This window comes from Jaculus jaculus, chromosome 21 (genome assembly GCF_020740685.1).
Source record: "Jaculus jaculus isolate mJacJac1 chromosome 21, mJacJac1.mat.Y.cur, whole genome shotgun sequence".
NCBI lineage: Eukaryota > Metazoa > Chordata > Mammalia > Rodentia > Dipodidae > Jaculus > Jaculus jaculus.
The window spans coordinates 14,189,890-14,208,444 of record NC_059122.1 but is presented as its reverse complement, the minus strand read 5'-3'; the positions used below and the strand labels follow the sequence as shown (position 1 = coordinate 14,208,444).

At 43.7% G+C, this 18,555-nt stretch overlaps 1 protein-coding gene across 3 annotated transcripts in view; it reads right to left on the bottom strand.

The window, feature by feature from the left end:
* LOC101598566 (zinc finger protein 14-like) overlaps positions 1 to 8,488 on the bottom strand; it is a 42,667-nt gene extending 34,179 nt beyond the window's left edge. For all 3 annotated transcript variants that reach the window (XM_045139167.1, XM_045139165.1, XR_006634489.1), the window contains exon 1: positions 8,374 to 8,488. In XM_045139167.1, the coding sequence (XP_044995102.1) occupies positions 8,374 to 8,376 (3 nt within the window). In that variant the 5' untranslated portion in view covers positions 8,377 to 8,488. The remainder of the gene's footprint in view (positions 1 to 8,373) is intronic.
* Between the last annotated feature and the right edge of the window lie 10,067 nt (positions 8,489 to 18,555).

The window sequence follows — 18,555 nt, the reverse complement described above, 5'->3', positions numbered from 1 at the left end:
GCTTGCCCTGTTTAAACCGTGGATTGGTTGAATATTTCTTTGCTATGCCAATGCCATCTTTGCAGTGAAAGTTTTCATTCTGTGTCATTATGGGCTTGGGGAGGTGATTTTTTTTTTTTTTTTTTTTTGGTATTATGGCTCAGTTAAAGGCTGCATCCTGAGATCCCAACCTCTGGGATGTAGACCTGATGCACCAGCTTTCTTCTTTTCTCTCTTTTTACCCAATAATACTTTGCTTTGCATTCCATGAGTCTACGGTCTTACTTGTGCGACAATGGACCCCATAACGTCTTGTGGGCTTGCCCTATATCCACATATTAAGACCTCCCTCCTCAACTCTGAGGCAACCAAACTGGGGAAGGACCCCTCATCTTGGTCCAAGAACCAGAACTCCATCAGTCTGCATGTTCCTGGTTTTGGAGTTGGTAGCAAGCCACTGATGGAGAATTTTTGCCTAGGAGTAGAGTCCAGAAGTCCATTGTCCCAGCAAACAAGGCTCCTATTCAGACACACCCTGTTTGCCCCTATCTCTTTCAGCCCAGTGACAGAGTGCAGATCAAGAGACACCATATCGGGACATTTGAAGGGCCCTCACCAGATCATCCTAACCACTCCAACAGTCATGAAAGTGGAGGGGACAAAAAAGAAGAGGATTAGACTTACTTTTTATGAAACAAGGGGGCCTATGTATGGCATTAGGTAAAACTTGTGGCTTTTATGCCAATCAGTCAGGAATAATCTGAAATACACTGGCTTTAGTAAGAGAAAATCTCAAAGAAAGAGAACTTCAGAGACAAGCCACTAATAACTGGTTTATATGTTTAAGTTGGTCTCCATGGCTAACTTCCCTTGTCTCTTCTATTGCTGGTCTCCTGATATCACTGCTCTTAGGCCTCACCATAGGACCCTGCATTATTAATGCTCTAAGTAGATGTATAAATAGAATAAATTCTGTCAAACTCATGGTACTGTAGACACAATACACCCCCTTAAATGAAAACACCCTAGACACTGTTCTGCACAAGTTACGGATATGACTTAGTGTTGTATCAGAGGGGGAAATGGAAACTGGAATGTGAAAGGAATGGGATGATCCCTCTGTGAAATGTACCATTACCTTCCTATATCTTTGTTTCTAAATATCTTTGTGATTATATAGCATAGAATGTTTCCTGCCTCAGTTCTGCATGTGTGACTTACGTAACTTTGTGACTTCTTGTAACAGCTTCCCCTCCACACACCATCCCCCCCCCCTTGTTTGACAGTATGTAACTTTGTGGTTTAAATTCCATCCTGTTTTTACTATAAACATCATGGGGTTATTTTCAATAAAAGCTGACAGTCCGAACAGTTCAGGGGTGCATGCTGATATCCCGACCTCTGAGATGCAACCTGGTGCACCAGCTTTCTTCTTTTTCTTTCTTTTTTACCCACCCTCCCCTCCCTCCCCCCGAAAAAAAAAAAAAACAGCACTTGGGAGGCAGAGGTTGAAGGATCACCGTGAGTTCGAGGCCAGCCTGAGACAACACAGTGAATTCTAGGTCAGCCTGGACCAGAGTGAGACTCTACCTCAAAAAACCAAAAAACCAACCAACCAACCAAAAAAATGACCTTGAATTATGGGGATGTTTGAACATCATTGGGATTGATAAAAATTATGGGAAATTTTTAAGTTGGATGAATGCATTTTATTTTCTGTTATGTAGTCATCAGTTTATGGGGGCCAGGGTGGAATGTGGTGGTTTGGTTCAGGTGTCCCCCATAAATTTAGGTGTTCTGAATGCTAGGTTCCCAGCTGATGGAGTTTTGGGTATTAACAACTCTTGGAGGTAGTGTATTGTTGGGGACGAGCTTATGGGTATTACAGCCAGTTTCCCCTTGCCAGTGTTTGGCACACTCTCCTGTTGCTATTGTCTACCTTATGCTGGCCAGAGGATGATGTCCACCCTTGGCTCATGCCATCGTTTTCCTCTGCCATCATGGAGATTCCTTTCAAGCTTGTAAGCCACAATAAACCCTTTTTCCCAAAAGCTGCTCTTGGTCAGGTGATTTCTGCCAGCAATGTGAGCCTGACTTCAACAACTTCCAATTGCTTTTCTCAGATGGGTTGTAATAGGAATGCAGAGCTGATTAACATACTGCACTATTCAAGACAACATTATCACACTGATAGACAAGTAGATCATGGAAACCGGTTCAGAGGGTAGAGTGCTTGCTATGCAAGTGTGAACACTGGTGTTTGGATCCTGGAAACCTACCTAAAAGCTGGACACAGTTGTGTAATCTGTAATCCCAGCATGCCTATGGCCAGATGGGAGAAAGACTGGATGGTCAGAAGATGGTGGGCCAGCTAACTTAAAGAACTCAGTGGCCAACAAAAAGGAGATCCTACTTTTAAAAGCTGAAAGGTGAGGACCTACATTCAAAACTTCCCTGTAGAAATGCAGATTAAAACTACATTGAGATTCCATCTCACTCCTGTCGATTGGCCACCATCATGAAAACAAATGATCATAAATGTTGGCGGGGATGTGGAAAAAGAGGAACCCTTCTACACTGCTGGTGGGAATGCAATCTGGTCCAGCCATTGTGGAAAACAGTGTGGAGGTTCCTAAAACAGCTAGAGATTGATCTACCATATGACCCAGCTATAGCACTCCTAGGCATATATCCAAAGGACTCATCTCATTTCCTTAGAAGTATGTGCTCAACAATGTTTATTGCTGCTCAATTTATAATAGCTGGGAAATGGAACCAGCCTAGATGTCCCTCAACTGATGAGTGGATAATGAAGATGTGGCACATTTATACAATGGAGTTCTACTCAGCGGTAAAGAAAAATGAAGTTATGAAATTTGCAGAAAAATGGATGGACCTGGAAGGGATTATACTAAGTGAGGTAACCCAGGCCCAGAAAGCCAAGCACCACATGTTCTCTCTCATATGTGGATCCTAGCTACAGATGACCAGGCTTCTGCATGAGAATGAAAATACTTAGTAGCAGAGGCCAGTAAGTTAAAAAGGAGACATAAAAGGAAGAGAAAGGAAGGGAGGAGGGTACTTAATAGGTTGATATTGTATATATGTAAGTACAATGATTGTGATGGGGAGGTAATATGATGGAGAATGGAATTTCAAAGGGGAAAGTTGGGGGGGGAGGGAGGGAATTAACATGGGATTTTTTTTTATAATCATGGAAAATGCTAATAAAAATAAAAAAAAAAAAACTTCCCTGTAGCCTCCTTATGTATGCCATGGCACTCATGTACCTATACTCTCCTAATAAACATGCACATACATCATACACACACAAAAAGACCACTGAAAATGAAACATTCCCACAGCGTCTCTGCAACTTCCCTTCTGTAAAAAGTGGAAAGTCAGGGCTGGAGAGACTGCCCGGAGGTTAAAATGGTTTCCTATAGAGCACGACGAACTGGGTTAGATTCTCTAGTACCCATGTAGAGCGAGATGCACAAAGTTGTTCATGCATCTAGAGTTTGTTTGCAGCAGTTGGTGGCTCTGGCATACCCATGTTGTCTCCTCTTCCCTTTCTGCTTGCAAATATTTAAATAAAATATTTTAAAACTGGCAAGTGGGCTGGAGAGATGGCTTAGTGGTTAAGGCAGGTTCAAATCCCCAGGACCCATGGATGTCAGAGGCAAAAGGTGGCACATGCATCTGGAGTTCATTTGCAGGGGCTCAAGACCCTGACATGTCCATATTCTCTCTCTCTCTCTCTTTCTCTCTCCCCCCTCTCTGTCTCTATCTGCCTCTCTCTCTCAAATAATTAAATAAAATATTTTTAATATGGAAAGTGTATTGCTGAAGTTATGAGTATAATTTTTTTTTTTTCCAGTGGTAGGGTTTCACTACAGCCCAGGCTGATTCACTGTCAATTCACTGTTGTCCCATGCTGGCCTTGAACTCACAATGGTCCTCCTACCTCTGCCTCTCACGTGCTGAGATTAAAGCCTGGTGAGTATAAAGTTTTTACCAGCAAAATTTCTGGTTTTATGCACTCAGATTTTTTTTCAACATGATTGGACTGAATGTTCTATAGTGTGTGGAGGATAGGTAATGTCAAAGTACTGCTATTTGAGGGCTGGAGGGATGGTTTAGTGGTTAAGGCATTTGCCTGCAAAGCCAGAGGACCCAGGTTCAATTCCCCAGGACCCACGTTAGCCAGATGCACAAGGGGGTGCATGCGTCTGGAGTTCATTTGCAGTGGCTGGTGGCCTTGGCATGCCCATCCTCTCTCCCTCCCTCTTTCTCTGTCAAATAAATAAAAATAAAATATTAAAATAAACTTTAAAAATTGTAATTAAAAAAAAAAGTATGGCTATTTGAGTGGGTGCCTTGGAGACTAAGGAAAGGCTCTCCCAACTCACATCAGCCCTGCGAGATCAAAAGCACCTGATGGGAAGAATGACAGGGACCAGCCTACCAGCTCCAGGGTACCTCGAAGACAACATTCTTCCTTTATTTCTTATTTATTTTCATTTTTATTTATTTATTTATTTGAGAAAGAATAGACAGTGGGTTTGTCAGGGACTCCAGCTGCTGCAAATGACCTCCAGATGCATGTACCACTTTGTGCATCTGGCTTACATAGGTCCTGGGGAGTCAAACCTGAGTCCTTAGGCTTTGCAGGCAAGCGCCTTATCCACTAAGCCATCTCTCCAGCCCCCCAGACAGCATTCTACAACTGCACTCACATCATGTGGCAGCATTAGGAATACCACAGGAGATTCCAGGAAGCCCCTCTCCCACACAGCATTTAGACCAGCTGATTGACTTCTATCTGACCTAGCAAGCTGAGACAAACCAAAGAAGAAAGCAACTTTACAGCTCATAAAACAAACCAAGAACCCAAGCAATGAGATAGCCCGAGATGCAAAAATTCCAACACAGGAATATAAGATATGCAAAAGGCCAAGCCAGGCATGGTGGTGTGTGCCTTTAATCCCAGCACTCAGGAGGCAGAGATAGGAGGATCACTGTGAGTTCAAGGCTACCCTGAGACTACATAGTGAATTCCAGGTCAGCCTGGGCTAGAATGAGACCTTACCAAAAAAAAAAAAAAAAAAAAAAAAAAAAGTTCAAGGCCGGTCAGGTGTGTTGGTGCATGCCTATAATCCCAGAACTTAGAAGGCAAAAGTGGGAGAATTGCTGTGAGTTCAAGGCCACCTTAAGACTACAGAATAAATTGTAGGTCAGCCTTGGGTACAGTGAGATCCTACCTTGAAAAGAAAAATAATAATCAAGGCCATGTAACCCTTCCCAAGATCATGAATCCTACAGTAATGATCTTCAGTGAGACGAAATTAGATAAAATGCCAGACAGATAATTCAAATGAACAGGTAAGTTCAAAGAAATCAAAGAAGGAAACAAACTCCTGAAGGAATCCCAAGAGAACACAGGAAAGCAGTTAACAGAAGCGAGGGAGACACAAGATATATGTAAGAAAATACAAACGCTGAAGAAAAAAACATTGTGAATTACTGGAAATTAAAAAAAAAAAAACAGCAAGTGAAATTAAAAAAAAAAGAAAATTCCACAGAAAATCTCACCAAAAAAATAATAAAAATAAATAAATTTGCAGGATCTAAAAAGGATCCGAGGTAACCCATGCTCCGAAAGCCAAATGTCACATGTTTTCTCTCATTTGTGGATCATAGCTACAATGATTGGACTTCTATGTGAGTAGGAATGAAACTCAGTAGCAGAGACCAGTAAGCTAGAAAGAAGATAGAAAGGGAATAGAAAGGGAGGGAGAGGGGACCTAATAGGATGGTATCATATATGTAAGTGGAAGAACAGATTAATGGGGGTGAAAAGGCCTGAGTGAGTAAGGGGGAAGAGATTGGGTAAAGGAAAGATGGAGGGAGGACTAATCAAAATCTAAGAGGATATAAATAAGTCATATGGAAACCTTTTTTTGGACAATGAAACACTCAGAAGCCATAGATTGTTATTAAAAATTTTCAGTGCCAGGATCGGGACACCTTCCAGGGAGCTGTTGGCCGAAGAGGTCACTGATACCCCCAAAACGTTGCCGAGGCCCATGGTTTCCCACCAGGAATAGATGGTAAGGTCCTATTGCTAGAAACTTCACATACTAGGGCTGCACGGTCACTGGGAAATACTGCTGGAGCTGAGCTGAAAACCTCCTCCATGTAGACTAGCTGACAGAAAGCTAGAAGAAGCCATTCTGCATGTAGTTCAATGAGAGAGAGAGAAATCGCCAGTGTAGATACTCAACAGTGGACACTGCAAGCCTTAGATTTGGCCACCCAGGCCAAAGCAGCCAGTGGGTACAATAGTGGCACATCTGTTATGGGTGAAACCAATTGTTCTCTAATTGGACTGGAGGCCCACTCCACGGGAGGGAATACATCCCTGACATGAAAACCTACAAAAGGGGTAATCATGAGCCCTAGGGGTGTAACGTCTGCTGCTGTCTGGCTAAATGTACATACTATGATCACCAAAGTGCCCAGTAAGCACTTCTCTTAATGTTCATACCCACATAATAATGCTACTCTCACTTTTGGTAGAGAATCTTCTCTTTTCAGATGGCAGAGACCTTGGGATGACTTAGAAGGCATCATGGTGCTGAGAAGAAGTGACATAGGAGTGCTCAGCACTGAAATGTCTCTATTACATCTTCCAAGGCTCAGGGTCCATTGCGAAAGAGGTGGTGGAAAGAATGTAAGTGCCAAAGGAAAGGCAGAACTCCTTACAACGTGCTCCTCCAGACACAAAATGGCCTGGATATCCCTGACCTCACAGTGCCTGATACTACCTACACAAGACCCTCATAATAGAAGGAAAAGATCATGACATCAAAATAAAAGAGAGACTGATTGAGAGGGGGAGAGATATGATGGAGAGTGGCGTTTCAAAGGGGAAAGTGAGGGTGAGAGGGAATTATCATGGGATATTGTCTACAATTACGGAAGTTGTCAATTTTAAAAAATGGATGAAAGAGTGGACAGAGTATCTTGGCTTGAAGATAAGGTAGAAGATCTGCAACATTCTAACAATAAGAGGTAAATTAATAGGAAGGTATGAATGGGAATTTCAAGACATTTGTGACACTATGAACAGATCATATCAAAGAATTCAGGGTATAACTGGGATGACTCAAAAGGCATCATAATGCTGAGAAGAAGTGAAAGTGGAGTGTTCAACTCAGAGTCCACTGCAGAAGAGGCAGTGGAAAGAATGTAAGGGCCAAAGGAAGGGTAGGGCTCCTTACAATGCAATCTTCTAGACACAGTTTGGCCTCAGTATTCATGACCTTGCTGTGCCTGGTACTACCTACACAAGACCCTCATAACAGGAGGAAAAGATGATGACATCAAAGTAAAAGAGACTAGTGGGAAGGAGAAGGAAATTCGATGGAGGGTGGATTTGGGATGGGGAGAATGTGAGTGGAGGGGGCGAATTACCATGGTTTACTGCCTACACGTATGCAAACTGCTAATAAGAGGTTTTTAAAAAATAGGCTATAGAACTGAAAAGTCCTCAAAAGAAGAAAATGTAAATCACCAATACGTATTTTTTAACTATTCAACACCTCTAGCCATAAGGTAAACTACTTGCTGATCCCATCTCACTGTTGTCAGAATGGCTATAACAATCAAAGTGACAATAAATGCTGGTGGGGCTGTGAGGAACGAGGAGCCATCATCCATCGTTGTAACTGGGCGCCCAGGCTGACTTCAGGGGAAACTATCTAAGGGCTCTGGTTGTCACAGTCCCAGCTTCTTTACAAAGGTGACTTCCCCCAGCAGCAAAAGCTCTTCGTCGCCCAAGCCTTGAGACGCTGCACACCTGACACTGGGGCTCTTCCTCTCCTGCGACCCTCCTTCCAAGAAGGGCAGGCCCTCCCTCGGACCTCAGGCTGACTTTAAATCGGCCTCAACACGAACTCGCCGAGGATAGGAAACAGTTGCCACAAAGGGCCGCTCGCCCCTCGTCCGCCCCTGTCCACACGTGTACGTTAACGAGCTGGCAGCTCAGGAACTGCCGAGCCTGTAAAGCACTGGGCGGGAGGGCCGGGACGGCGGTCCTCGGGGTCCTTCCGCAGCCAGAAGCACACCGCAGGGCCGGGCTCCAGCGCGCAGGCGCAGGCCGCCGCCGCCGCCGCCCCCCGAGCCCGCGTCTCCCCGCGACCCTCGCCGCCCCGCCGCGCGCCGAGGCTCCGGCCGGGGGAGGACGCCGGGGTCCCGCCGCCGCCGCCGCCCGCCCGCCCGCCCGCCCCGGGCACAGGGGGAGCGCGGCCCCGGCAGACTCGGCCGCAGACCGGGGAGGCCCCGTCGCCGCGCGGCCGCTTCCCGCAGCCCGTGCCCGGCCGCACTCACCATGTCCGTCCGTCCGTCCGTCCGTGCGCGCCGCGCCTCCCGGGCGCGGGAGTCAGACACCGAGGCTGAAGCCTCCAAAACTCTCAGCCGAGGGGCGCTGAGGGGTCGCCAGGAAGAAAGATGGCGGCGCAGGAGCGTCCGCCCCGCCCCCCGGCGCACCTGATTGGACGGCTCCTGCTGCTCGGGAGCCAGCCAAGTCCTCCACCAGGCGGAAGCGGCCGGAAGGAGGCGTTCCGGAATTGGCCCCCCACAGCCCAGGCCTCCCGCAGCCCGGAGGGCCGGGCTTTCGCCTGCCCCAGCTTTGCACAGCTGGCACCTGCTTCTCCCTGCGTTCTCTGACTGTGAGGGTTCCAGGAAACACCAACACCCCACTTTAGGCCAGCTCCCCGCTTCACGACCTCAGAGAAGCAGGGTTCCTTGGGCCATGACAGGTACCCTGGAACAAGAAGGATGGGCTGATGCTCTCAGGTTTGAGGAATTTTGGATGAGGCAGATGACTTCATGGCCAAGACTTTCCCCAATTTGACTTTGAGTCTACCCATTCTCTGCCAAGAACAGTTAAAATCCTCAAACAAGAGAATATCATTTTTTTTTTAATCAATGCACACAGAAGGCAACATTCCACCAAGGAATCAACAGGGAAGGAAAATAAATATTTGAACTAATTCTGACAATTGCCCACTGGGCCGAAGCTGCTTATACTCCCAAGCCCGGGAACTAGCACAGCGCTGTAGTGGGTAACTCTCAAGGATGTGATGCTCCCAGGCCCAGAAAGCCAAGCGCCACATGTTATCTCTCATATGTGGATCCTAGCTACAGGTGATTGGGCTTCTGCGTGAGAAGGAAAATACTTTGTAGCAGAGGCCAGTAAGTTAAAAAGGAGATATAAAGGGAAGAGAAAGGAAGGGAGGAGGGTACTTAATAGGTTGATATTGTATATATGTAAGTACAATGATTGAGATGGGGAGGTAATATGATGGAGAATGGAATTTCAAAGGGGAAAGTGTCAGGGGGGAGGGAGGGAATTACCATGGGATTTTTTTTATAATCATGGAAAATGTTAATAAAAATTAAAAAAAAAAAAAGAATGTGGGCTGGAGAGATGGCTTAGCGGTTAAGCGCTTGCCTGTGAAGCCTAAGGACCCCAGTTCGAGGCTCGGTTCCCCAGGTCCCACGTTAGCCAGATGCACAGGGGGGCGCACTCGTCTGGAGTTCGTTTGCAGAGGCTGGAAGCCCTGGCGCGCCCATTCTCTCTCTCTCCCTCCATCTGTCTTTCTCTCTCTGTCTGTCGCTCTCAAATAAATAAATAAAATTTTTTTAAAAATGTGATGCTGGTAGGAAACTGTTGTGCGCTAATGACCCTGGGAAAGAGTGCACTGGGTAGCATTTGGTTGGGAACTTTTATGTACCTGAGGGTGGGGGAAGAGGGTCGTACTCGTGGCAGAATGAGGAAAGAAGCGAGGAGGGGCGAAGCCAGCTGTTTTGTCGCTCAAGGTTGTAAGCTGTGTGTAACCGCCGGGCAGACAGTTCGAGGTTGTGGCGCCATTTGTAACTTCCAGGCAGAGCTTTTGCCATCCAGAATCTGTTTACTGATTCCCCCAGGGTTCTGTATGCCGACCTCACTCAAGCCCTGGGCTGGGAATTTTATTCAAAAACCTTATGATTTTTAAGAGTGCACCTTTCCGTACATGCAAGATATCTTCCTTTAAACTCTCTATCTGCTATCTTTACTGGTCTCTCTGATACTGTTCAAAACATAAGACCCTCAGAGATTAGCACTATACCATTTATGCAATGAAATCTTTTTACAGAGAGTAGGCAGGATTTCTGGAGGCTCACTGCAATCCATTCCAAGCAGGCACCAGCTGGTCTTTGTGGTCAACAGCTAAGGTGATTCTAAAGGATATTAGCAAGATACAATACAACCTGAAAAGATTCCATTGCCTGAATCATCTGTTTTCTCAAAAGAGCAATGCTTAAAAAAAAAAAAAAAAAAAAGAAGAAGAAAAACAATGTTAGTGACAGCAGTGTGAATGGGAGGCGCTACCCCATGTGAGAAATTGTCTTTTCTACTAAATAGATCTCACTTGTGTCCCCTTCTTCTCCTCCTTTTTTTTATAAACAATTTTTTAATTAATTTATTTATTTATTTGAGAGCGGCAGACACAGAGAGAAAGACAGATAGAGGGAGAGAGAGAGAATGGGCGCGCCAGGGCTTCCAGCCTCTGCAAACGAACTCCAGACGCGTGTGCCCCCTTGTGCATCTGTCTAACGTGGGACCTGGGGAACCGAGCCTCGAACTGGGGTCCTTAGGCTTCACAGGCAAGTGCTTAACCGCTAAGCCATCTCTCCAGCCCCTTCTCCTTCTTTTTTCGAGGTAGGGATTCACTCTAGCCCAGGCTGACCTGGAATTCACTATGTAGTCTCAGGGTGGCCTTGAACTCACGGCGACCCACCTACCTTTGCCTCCTGAAAGCTGGGATTAAAGGCCTGTGCCCGGCTGTTCTCTAGTCTCTTAAATGGTCCACTTTGTACCAAGAGTGGTCATACTTGTTTGCACAGCCAGATGTAATCTACTTCCTAGAATGCCTAAAATGCTCTAGAGATTAAAACTCTTGAGAGGGAGTGAGGTAGCTTTGTTAGGCAGTTAGAATGACTTGGCCCCTGAAAATATCTTTGCAGTCTCCACTTTGCTAGAGATCAAAGTATGATCTGACTTCTTGTCTCTTCCCTAGATGGGTTTTTCCACAAACCTAGGCTCTTCCTGGGAGGGAGGTCTTCTTTCCTAAGATTTAACCCTAACATTGGGGTTGGTCAAGTTAAGTCCCCAGAGTTTGGCATCATGGCTCTCCTCTTCCTGAGACAGCCCCTAGCTCAGACCACCTGGCTGTCTCTGGCTCACCTGAGCCTGAAGGTAGGGTCACCACCATAAGGTTATAAATACTTTTACCAGAGGTCAACTTCTCTGGGATGCCTGACCACTCCTGAACCTTCAGATTCTGGTGAATTTCCCCTTGTCTTGGCCTAGCTAGGCTGAGATGAAGGGAGAACCCCATAACTCCCTCATGGGCTTTTTAACCCCTCCTGCTCTCCACATGGCAGGAGCTATTGTAATTTTTCTTTCTCTTTTTACATTTGTTTTCAGGCCCACCACATGGGTTCTCAGATCACATGGGTGTATTTAATTTTCTTCTTTTGGCTCTGTACTTCCCTCAGTAAATATAATAATAACTATACTTCTCAGTCATACTTTATCCAATTCTTTGGCTAGAAGTAGACAAAAAACCTGCAAAAAAGCTAATCAATCAGGAATAGATTGTAAAGTCAAACCTCAGCCAATGAGGCAAATCCCAGTGATCCTTTGTGTTAAGGATAAAAGATGGGTAGAACTTCCACCTGCTAAGAGGTGCAAAAATTAGAGGAGCTGGGCTGGAGAGATAGCCTACTGGTTAAGCGCTTGCCTGTGAAGCCTAAGGACCCCAGTTCGAGGCTCAATTCCCCAGTACCCGTGTAAGCCAGATGCACAAGGTGGCACATGTGTTTGGAGTTCATTTGAAGTGGCTGGAGGCCCTGATGATTCTCTCTCTCTCTGTCTCTTTCTCTGTCTGTCACTCTCAAATAAATAAAATATTTTTAAAAATTCCACACCACATCTTTTTGGGAATAAGGAGTTTATTAGCAGCTCAGAGTGAGGGTTTTAGGAAAAGGGAAGGGACAAGGACAGGAAAAGTGGGAGAGGAACTTGTAGCTGCCAGCACACACTGATCTGCTGGTGCAGGGTGATTTAGGAGGGAAAGGGGGCTAGGTGAATTGGAGGTGGATGGCAGCACTACCCACCCACAAATGATACTTGTGTGGTGATGGACTAGCAGAAGAGAAGCTGGGCGTGGGTCTGGAAGTGGCAAGGGGAGAGAGAATGTGCAAGGTACGAAAAAAGGAAAGCAGATGGAAGTCTGAGTCAGAAACACACAGATACAACCAGAGACTTGGACAAATACCCAACTTACTTCAGGAAAAAGTGACAGAAAGAAAGAATATTGGGGCATACCTTTAATCCCAGCACTCAGGAGACAGAGGTAGGGGTTGAGTTTGAGGCCACCCTAAGACTATATAGTGAATTCCAACTCAGCCTGGGCTAGAGTAAATCTCACCTTGAAAAACCATGATAAAGAAAAATAAACAAATTGGGGAAGCAGTCCCATTTACAGTAGCCATAAAAATTAAATATCTTAGAATACCCATAACCAAAGAAGTTGCACAAAAATAGATCAATGGAGTTGGTCATTGATCCCAGCACTCAGAAGGCAGAGGTAGGAGGATTACCATGAGTTTGATGCCACCCTGGGCCTACTTAGTGAATTCCAGGTCAACCTAGACTAGAACTAGACCCTACCTCAAAAAAAACAAACAAAACTCAAATCAATGGAATAGAAGATCTAGTTGTAAGTGGTAGGAACTAAAGCTACCTAATTTTTACAAAAGGACCAAAAAGGCACACTGGAGAAAAGACAGCATCTTCAGCAAATAGTGCTGGATAAACTGGATAACCACATGTTGAAAGAGAATGTAGACCCTTTTCTCTCACCCTGCACAAAATCAACTTCAAATGGATCAACAACCTAAATATGTAAGAACTAAAACTCTAAGACAATTAGAAAATAAATAAGTAGAACAGTCCAAGATATAGGCATAAGGAAAGAATTCTGAATAAGACCCCAACAGCCCAGGAAATTAGACAAATGCTCTACCATTGGGATCTCATGAAACTAAAAAGCTATTGTACATCTAAGCAAACAGAAAACTGAACAGAGTTCTCAAAGAAAAAATGTTCAATATCTGTAGCCATCAGGGGAATGCAAGTTAAAAGAACTTTGAGATTCCATCTAACTGCAGTCAGAATACCAGCCTTTGTCATTTGATTTTCACTAGTTAAAACATGGCCAGGTAGGAGAGAGAAAGGGTTAGGAAGAAAATTCTAAGGATTGATGGCAGGGGAGGCATTGCAGGACCCCAAAATGATAAAGGCTATTTGTTACTGTTGCTGCTTGCATGCTATAATTTGATAGATACTGTTGCTGAACATATGGAATCCTTTGGTTACAAAGCACAGAGAAATTAGGCTTGAACTACACTGGCTTTGGTAGTACCAGAAGTTGGTGTGCAGGCCACAAAAGCCACACTTAGCAAGAGATGCCAAGTGCTATAGTAACATGTTAGGCAAGATGGGTCCACTGGCATATTGTTGGCAGAGACTACAGTGGTTGCAACCAATTTTCTGCCCAATGCATAAGAGAGAGCTCATGTCTGCTACTTGTACATCCATGTTTATTGCTTCTGCAATTACAATAGCTAAGGAAGGGAATCAGCCTAAATGCCCACTCATAGATAATTGGATAATAAAAATGTGGAATGTGCATATATACATATGTATACACATAATAAAAAATTCTACTCAGTACACAAAAATGAAATTATAAAATTTTCAGGAAAATGGATGGACCTGGAATGAATTTTATTATGTAGTATCCCAAACTCAGAAACACAAAAAAAGACATGTACTCTTTCATATGTGGACCATAGCTTGTAATACCTACATGCATGAATATAAAGGGAGGTAGGTGAAATTAGGCATATTCAAGGTGATTATGAGGATGTGAACACAAATTATAGTATGTTCATACACTAAATGTTCTCAATAAACACATACAAACACACATATGTATGCATATACATACATACATACACACATACGAATGTATGTATAATAAAGGGGGTAGGAACATGAGTAAAACCTATAATGCAAGAATGGCAAAGAGCAGATATAAAGAGAAGATTAGGAAGGCAGTGGAGGACGGATATGAAGAGGAAGAAGGAAATGTGGAAAGGAGCAAAAGGGAAGAATTAACTAAAACAAATTGTATTAGAATGCATGATACCTGTTGTAGGTACCTTGTCATTGCTGTGACAAAATGCTCAACCAAATGCACTTGGTGGGGAGAAAGGTTTTTATTTTGGTATACAGTTTTATAGAGAATCTTCATAACAGGTGAAAGGATGGCATGAGCAGAGGCTTGGGATCACTTCCGTCACAGCAGGTGGAAAACAGGAGTTACTCTAGCATGGGGAACCTGGCTATAACACCTCTTAGCTGCTCAAAACACACCTCCTCTGGCAAGGCTACATGTCCCAAGTTGCCATCAGCTGGGGAACAAGCATTCAGAACACTTGAATTTAAGGGGGACAGACCTATGATTGGAACCATTCTCCCCCTGGCACCCAGAAACTCACAACAATCTGAGTGTAAAGTGCATTCAGTCCAACTTCAATCCCATTGACACTGCAAAAGATGGCATTGCAAGGAAAGACTGAACCAATGCAAGATCTAAAATAGGACAAACATTAAAACTTTGCAGCTCCAAGTCAGGCATTTGTAACAAGTGATGAAGTCTCTGGGGCTCCAGTTCCATACCTCCACCTGGGCTACACGCAGCATGGGGAGTACCCATTGCCCTCTAGCAGTTCGCCTTGGCCACCATTGTGTAGTCATATTATATCCAAACTCCTATGATCTTCACTGCAACTCATGGTTCATCCTCATCACTGTGAAGTCTCCACACAAGGACTCCAGAAACCCTGCTTCACGTTGTCCAATGGTCATCTCCAAAAGAACCCTGTTGCAAATCAAAATGACCTTTCCTGTATTTGTCATATTTCCAAAGCCAATATAAAGAGGGCATCACTGCCAAAATGTTATTTCAGCAGAGAAGAAAATCTGTTTACAAAGCAGGAAAATACCTTTAGCATTCTTCTTTCAGAATCTAGAATCTCTACTTGAGTCAGAATTCTTCCTGCTGTCCTAATAAAGAACAGGTGGCCAATGTCAATGGTGATAATCCCTCAAACAACTGCCAATGAACAGGGCTGCTGTCTCCTGTCCAAAGCTTCCCTTTCTTTGGATGCCATATCCTTCTGTGCACAGCAGCCCATCTCTTCTAAATTTAACTCTGCTCAAGTTGTCAGGAAAAGGGCAGAGTACACTTAGCCTCTTATAAAAACTGCCTGTAGCTTAGTCTAGACAAAGTTCTTTCTCCCCCTCCTAAGCTAAGCCTGCACAGTCTATAGTCCTTTCTGCATTTATTCTTCCAACTCTCTTAAAAGAATGGTCCATCAAATTCTAATTACAGTACTTACAACAAGGCTGTTTTAGGTCAGAATTTCAAGTCCTTCCACAATCTTCCCACAAATAAACGATCAAAAGCCACATGATCAGGATTCTAGCAGCAATGACCATACTCCTCTGCTATCAATTTTCTGTTGTAGTTACCTCCCCATTGCTAGGACAAAGCACCTGACCAAAAAGCAGCTGATCAGAAGAACGTTTTTATTTTGGCTTACAATCTTGAGGGGAAGTCTCATGGGACAGGGAAAAGCTAGCATGAGCAGATGCTGGACATCAGTTCTGCACAGCAGGTGGAAAACAGCAGGAGAACCGAATGCAGCCAATGGGGAGCTGGTTATAATACCCCAAAGCCTGCCCCAAATAACACACCTTCTTCATCAAGGCTCTACCTCCTAAACTGCCATTAGTTGGGACCACCAACACAAGAGTTTATGTGGGACATCTAATTCAAACCACTATAATACCTAAAACTCTGTGGTATGGGATTAAAAAAAAAAAAAAACCAATAACCACAAAGAAAGGCATGAGAAAAAAGAAATGTTGGTGGAGGAATACATGTTCACAAAGTTTACAGACATAATAATTCATTCGATATTATTTTACAAAAGATAAGGTCCTTGCAGTTTTGGGCAACAGGCACTTAATATAGTAGGGTCCATCTTTGGGGATGAGTAAAACACAAATTATGATCAAAATAATGCAACAATAATAAAAGCCCACATTAAAAGTAAAGCCAGAGAAGGTCAGGTATGATGGCACAAGCCTTTGATACCAGCACATGGGAGGCAGAGGTAGGAGGATCACTGTGAGTTTGAGGCCACCCTGAGACTACATAATGAGTTTCAGGCCAGCCTGAGCTAGAGTTAGACCCTACTACAAAAAAAGGGGGGGGTTGTAGAGATGGTCTTGTGGTTAATGCACTTGCCTGCAAAGCCTAAGGACCAAAGTTCAATTCCCCAGGATCCCATGTAAGCCAGATGCCCATGGTAGTACATGCATTTGGTGTAGTGGCTAGAGCCCTGGCATGCCCATTCTCTCTCTCTCTTTCTCTCTCTCTCATTCTCTCTCATAAATAAAAAGAAAGAAAACAGAGGTACTATTTATTGTAAGCACAAAATACCCTGCCATAAAAGGAAAAAAATAACTGACAAACTTGTAAAAATTTACTTAAGTTATGATCATGGAAGGATACACGCATATAGCATCCCAGTAAATGAAGAACATTTGATAATCTATAAATTGGCTGAAACCACAAACTAATGTTCAAAAATTTACATTGAAGCCAGGTATGGTGGTGCATGTCTTTAGTCTCAGCACTTGGGAGGCAGAGGTAGGAGGATTGCAATGAGTTCGGAGCCAATCTGAGACAAAACATTAAATTCCAGGTCAGCCTGGGCTACAGTGAGACCCTACCTCCAAAAAACAAACAAACAAGTCTATATAACAATGTGATTAGATCAAGATGTCTCTGGCATAATGGAAGGATTAATCCTTAAATATGTCCATAACATGATGGTGTTGTTGGAGAGTTGGTTTAAGTGGGTCATTGGGGAAATGAGTCCTTGGGACATCTTATGTTGGCCTCTTACATTGCACACCACTCCACTGTGTACAAAATGATGTGAACTGCTCTGCCATGACCTTGGTGCCACAGCCGAAATAAAAGTTAGGGGCTGCAAAGATGGCTTAACAGTTTAAAGGTAACTGCTTGAAAAGCCTGACAGCCCAGGTTCAAATCACCAGTAAAGCCAGATGTATCAAATGGCACATACATCTGGAGTTTGTTTGCAATGGCAAGGGTCCTTGGCATGCCCATTCTTCCACTCGTTCTATGCTAGCAAATAAATAAAATAAGAACATTAAATTTCCCTAAGAGGGAAGATAAACAACAGAAATATATACTATAAACATAAGGCATCAGTAACTGACACAAGCCCAACAGAAGAATCCCAAGAGAACAAAAATTATTTCTCAATAGTCCATTATTCACATTTACCCAAAAAACATGTAAAACTAAGTTTTTTGTATAATAGACATCTATTTAATTTAATATGGATCCAATATGGTTCAGGTATGAAGAGATTTGATCAAAAAAGAAAGACCATATTAACACAGAAAGTGTTGCTTAAAGCAGCCCAAGTAACCTTGAGATTGTCACCCTAAAATTTATTTTCAAGAGTGAAAATCAGGCTCTCGCCTTGCTGTGAGGGGACACACACTGGCTGGCTTAATAAAGACTCTCCCTTTTAATTTAACATTTAAAAAAAAAAGAGTAAAAATTAGGAATAAACATTCCAGAAGCCTCACAATATACTTAGTTTCAGAACCTTTGCTTCAAATAATAGTTTCTGGAATATTCTAAATAAATTATTTCATATCAAGCTTTAAAGAAACATTAATTGTTAGATGAAGAATATTTACAGAATTAAGAAACATTTTTGCAATAGACAACATTGCTATAGTTCTGGAGTTTTTTTGTTTTGCCTTTGTTTTTGTTTTTTTTTTAATTTTTTGTGGTGGGGTCTCTCTCTAGCTCAGGCTGACCTGGAATTCATTATGTAGTCTCAGGGTGGCCTTGAACTCATGGCGATCCTCCTATCTCTGCCTCCTGAGTACTGGGATTAAAGGCATGGGCCACCGTACCTGGCTTAGTTCTGTCCCCCCCCACCCCCACCCCCGGAGGTAGGGTCTTACTCTGACCCAAGCTGACCTGGAATTCACTATGTAATCTCAGAGTGGCCTTGAACTCACGGTGATCCTCCTACCTCTGCCTCCCGAGTGCTGGGATTAAAGGGTGTACCACCACGCCCAGCTCCAGTTCTGTATATTTTTAATTAACTTACTATTTGCATGTTTGTATGTGCATGCATGTTCAGGCACCAGATCTCTACTTGTTAATAAATGAATACTAGATGTACATGATACTTTTTACATCCAGCCTTATATGGGTGGTTGGGAACTGAACTCTGACTCACAGGCATTGAAGGCAAGTGCTTTTACCC